Genomic DNA, 5,072 nt, shown 5'->3' with positions numbered 1-5,072 from the left:
TATTTATTTATTGTTCAAAGTCATAAAAATTATAACCTTTACCCTACCAATAACTAATACGGTACTAATAATACTAATAACTTTACATATGTCCAAGACAAAGGTGTATCCACAAGGGTAATGTCATCTAGATAAGAGAAATAAAAGGGTGAGTTTTACCGGTGTTCTAACTACGGTAAACTGAGGTTGGTAAATTTTTTTAGCTGAAACGTCGTAACTGTCAATTCTTCCAGATTAAACAAATTTACAACGTTCAACTTAATTACCATAAACTATGAAAAGTAATTATACAAGAATTTTAAGTTCAGTTATGGTCTCACGTTAACCAATAACCTTTCTTTGTGATTTGGAATGTTGAAAAATCTAAAATATATCAACTTAAAAATAATTTCCAGTGGAATAATTAAAAAAAACAACAGTACAGAAAGTATGTATTTGCGCTACACAGAGGAGACACTATTTCTCTAAGACTTTCAAATCCGTTTTTATACAGGAAAAAGAAAAAACAGGACTAGTAAATATATTTTTTGGACAGAACTTTTACTCGACTAGTCTCAAAACCTGGTGAAATACTACAGTATTGTTACAAACGCGAACACATTTGGTAATCGGTTCAGTGGTTGGTTATCATGGTGGGGGGCGTGGGGGGGGGGTGGAATAGTGGACTTAGAGGAGGATCTCGTGGTGACAGAAAGAAAACATTGGTTAGTAGGAGTCTCCCCGCACCCCTCACCGAGGAATAAAGTAGATTTCATTGCCTGTCTCCTTAGCGTGACAAACTTTTGTCCCGCTTTGTCCCCCTAATTCACCTATGATAGTTACTAGGAGCAAACCATAAAGGCTCGGGCTTGAAGTCTCTGACGCAAACACATATGACGACTCTGGACATTAATTATTAAAAAACTTTTGTCGATATTATCCCTCTGGAAAATTACACGAAGTTTACAAAACTTTTTACATTAGACAGAACATTAACTAAGTAACAATTACGGAAACATACTATTTCCACCCTTCACCGAGGTCACCGACCGACCAAGATGTCCGGTTCACTTTGGAAAGTGGAACCCCCGTCGAGCGTTCAAAGACCTCCTTTCCTTCTTAGAAGTTCTTCGCTGGATGAATGTTGTTTCACCGGGTAGTCATTCCCTAAGACCCGTTTAACGGCAAAGGCACAAACACTCCATTCTGGGAGATGTCATATTGTTTGCCTTTCAGGGTCTAAAAACGCAAGTGTGTTTAAGACAAATTGATTGGTGTTAGACTAAAGACAGTAGGAAATCCTAATACAAGTTCTACGATTGGACTCCCGAAATCTCGGCTCCTGCACATGTTAGACGCTCAGGGGTCAATGCGTTTATAGTTGTGAGTGTGTCTGTGCTCCTGAATCAGCCTCTCCTCTCCCCCCTGCTCCTCTATGAGGCAGCAGCAAAGACTAGTTTTAGCTCTCAACAAGTTTTAAAAGTATATCTTGCCTTTTTTCACCTAGTTAACTTTTTATTTATTTATTCATGCATATTTGACTAATCACTACCCTCTCAAATGGAAATATGTGTTTACATAAATGGTGACCAAGCCGTTTGAGACCCACTGAGAACTTAATAATAATAATACATTTATTTTGGGGGGCACCTCTCATAACACCCAAGGACACCTTACAGGGCATAGGGGCAATATATGGCACAATTAAAAGAGTGGATTTAGTGAAGTATTAGCCGGGGTAAGACAAGACAAACAACAGGAAATTGACTACAAAAGGACACAAACTTAGACTAAGTTAACTATCTTAACACTCAGAGAGTCCTTTGCCTCACCGGAGGTTATCCCGAGCTTGAATGACACAAAGAGACCAATCAAGGGCTTTGATTTATGATCTGTATGACAGTGGCCATGTTGGCAGGACACATCATGTAGACAGCCAGTCACCCTGTGTGAGGCAGACCTCTTAACAGGCCAGGCCATCGGGAAACCCCCCGGTCCTCCCGATGGCCAGTCCGGGACTAGGTATAGGAGGCGTAGAGTGAGGGATCATTGTTCACAAGTTAATCGATCGCAGATGGCGTCGTGGTCACGGACAAATAAAAAAATAAAACATTAAAAAAATTATAATTAAAATAAAAAAACTAAACAGGTCGCGAAATATACTTGGGCGGCCTTTACTATACCTGGGCGGCCCGCCCAAGTATAGTCTATGTGTGGGAAACCCTGAATACTGTTTGACAAACTGGTGGTTTGCTTGTGCCACAAACCACAAACCCATAGAACAGCTGTACAAGAGAGCTATCAAGGTGTTTGACAGAAAGCCAAATTCATCCACAAAAAGCACACTGGACGCTGCACTAGGTCAGAAACCAGAGGAGACTGAAGTCCACCGCAGACGGACCACTTTTGGACAAAATGTACTTTCAATTAAAGGCAGCTCATTCTGGAATAGCCTCCCAACTGAGATACAGGATTGTCCCACTCTCAATAGCTTCAACGGTCAACTCAAAGAATGGTTGAGCAACAAACAGACGTGCAATCACCGCTAAATGCACTTTAACACAGGGGTATCTCCTCGTGCACTTTAGGTAGCTCTTGTATCTTCTCTTGCACTTTACATGTCGTTGCTGCTGTAGTGTATTACCATGTCATAAATACTTGTGTATGCTGCTCTTGCTCTCTTGCACTTTTTGCATATCATGTATTTTGTTTTTGCTATGTTTGTAAAATGTAAACTTCTTAAATGTTTTATGTGAGGGACTGCGGATGGAAATGAGCTCAAAGCTAACTTGACACATTTGTAATGTTTTAAGTGCTCATCACTTTGCATTGTCCCTGCCATATAAACGATTACAATAAATACAAATAATGTTGACTTGGGTGTGTGATAATAAGAGAAATAGCTGTTTATGAGTTAGTAACTGATGTTACCTGCTCCATCCTCCCACATTAGTTCGATACAGACGATGTGCGGCTTGAGTTTGGGCTCAGACGGCTCCACATAGACGAAGTCCCCGACGTGGTAGGTGCTGTTTTCAAAGCTGCAGCTCTGAATGTACACGCGCTCCGCCTCAGACTCCGACTGCCACTTCTCTCCTGGCAGGTCCTTGGCCTTTTCACCCTCTGTGGATAAGGAATATAGAATTATTTCAAATGAATACTACATTAACATTTGACCATATTCCTCAACCCTGTGTATTGTGCCTGATGTTCACAGACACACACCTTTGTTTTCCTCCTCCTCCTCTTCCTTTAGCTTGTCTTCCTCCATCTCTTTGGGGACCTTCTCCCTCTTTTCCTGCTCCACGTCGCTGTGCAGGTGCTTTGAGGTGTAGTTCAGAGAAGTGGAGAGCAGGATCTCTCCGTTCTTGCATAGCTCATCCCTGATCTTAATGAAAAACTGTTGAAGTTCCACCGCATCCTCAAAAATCTCAGAGTCGGTCCTGCAAATGCATAAAAGATATGACTTAAAAACTGTTTTGAACGCTTTGGCTTTCAATGGAGATTATCACTCTGTTATCTGAGGTGCTGCTCACACGGGAACATTTGCGTTTATGCACAGTATGCGTTTTTAAAAAAGTCTTCCGTTCACACGTATTCGTTTCATTTGACGTGTCTGTTCACACGAGAACGCTGGAAACGCTGTAGTACATATGCCGGGACTGTAAGTGGCGCTGTAACCTCCGCCACAAAATACACCAAAAGCAGCGAAGAAGACCCCGGAGCATGGTTGCCCTTCTGTTTATGCTCCTTGGTGGATTTAGCAACATGTGGTAGTTCATGTAACTCTCCATGTCCACTTGTTGCTGATGGTTGTGGTAGAGGAGCTGTAGATTTTGCACTAACATCTGTAGCATGGTCAGTAGCAGTAGCTGCTACAGCAGTGAGCAGCAGAGGTGTGGAGAGGCGGGGCAATGGCTTCATCTATCGGGAAATGATCGTATAGAGGCGATTACACTGAGCCGTTTGACCCCCCAGAGCGTTTCGTTTGCAAATCTATCCACCTTGGGACCCGTTATCGTTTGAGGGGTCCGTTTCTATCGTTTTGTTACGGCCTCGTGTCAATGAAAGGGCTATACGCAAGAGAAACTATGCGGATCCAGCCCGTTTTGTTGTCGTGTAAACGGCACCTAGTGGAGTACTTCGTGACCACAGAGTGTGAACATTGTGATCAGCTGTTTTAGCGCAGTTCTCCAGTGAAGGGGGGAGTCTCCCTCCGCAGCCGTTTGGCGTATAGTTTTGGCACAATTCCGTTGTACAGACCGACGTTAACAGCAGCCCTGTCTGTGCACACGGAGACCGACTCTGTCGTCCGGTGATCTAACCGCCTNTCACTTCCTTCAGAAACGAAGCAAGTATACTTACAAGCCACGGCTTCGGAAAACAAAGAAGAATGGAACAGGCTAACAAGTGTGCCACTCTCTCTAACAGTTTCAACATAAACTGTACCGAAAATAAATACCTCACGATATCTATCTAATTATGAACTTGCTTTACTTTCACGGAACACATTTTTGGTGATAACAAATGCAACAAAGTAACATATTTACCAACACATGTTCTACGCCACTACATACTTACATTTAAATGTGTGCTGTGCTGCGTCGGTTCAGCCATTCTCCGCAAGGGTTTTTGAAATTGGTCCGTGCGCAAAGCATTGTGGGGATTTGAAGGATGTAAAGTCTACCCATGTGCAGCCTCGAAATTACCCCCAAACCAAGGACGTGGCCTCGGTGGAATTCCAAGTATGCTGGTGATTGGAACAGTCCTTCGGTGGCACTCGATGACGTAGTATCCTTGAAATATTGGCTTGGAAGCCAGTTTCCTCGCGATTGAGAAACGGCCGAGATGTCCTTCAACATGGCGCACTGAAATTCATTTCCGGGTCACTACCGGAGGACCGAGGAGTCGAGGAGTCGAGGAGTCGAGGAGTCGAGGAGGGGGATTTGATGAAATGAGAAAGGGCCCAGGTCTGCTCCTGGCTCCGCCTCTGCAGGTGTTCCAAATTCCACTCAGCCGTGTATATATAAAGAGAAGGATGTCTCGCCTATCCTAACGCCGGAGACACTGTCCTTAGAATACCTCTTTGCCAT

At 43.3% G+C, this 5,072-nt stretch overlaps 1 protein-coding gene across 1 annotated transcript; it reads right to left on the bottom strand.

Annotated features, from left to right (window-relative positions):
• Window positions 1-2,893: 2,893 nt before the first annotated feature.
• On the bottom strand, window positions 2,894-5,072 carry LOC104955425 (protein polybromo-1-like). The gene is made up of 3 exons (XM_010782752.1): window positions 5,062-5,072; window positions 3,205-3,422; window positions 2,894-3,102 (listed from the first exon to the last, which is right to left on the bottom strand). The coding sequence occupies exons 1-3, from the start codon at window positions 5,070-5,072 to the stop codon at window positions 2,894-2,896; spliced, it is 438 nt and encodes a 145-aa protein (XP_010781054.1).

Source organism: Notothenia coriiceps, unplaced genomic scaffold (genome assembly GCF_000735185.1).
Source record: "Notothenia coriiceps isolate Sejong01 unplaced genomic scaffold, NC01 NC01_scaffold00024667, whole genome shotgun sequence".
In the NCBI taxonomy this organism is placed as follows: Eukaryota; Metazoa; Chordata; class Actinopteri; order Perciformes; family Nototheniidae; genus Notothenia; species Notothenia coriiceps.
Note: the sequence above shows the minus strand (reverse complement) of the source record. Positions and strands in the feature narration are given on the sequence as shown.

What these genes read in the sequence shown, in the direction of transcription:
- LOC104955425 (XM_010782752.1), bottom strand. An exon ending in GGAGGAGGAGGAAAACAAAG is followed by an intron (nt 3,103 to 3,204) that starts GTGTGTGTCTGT and finishes CCTTATCCACAG; the next exon opens with AGGGTGAAAAGGCCAAGGAC.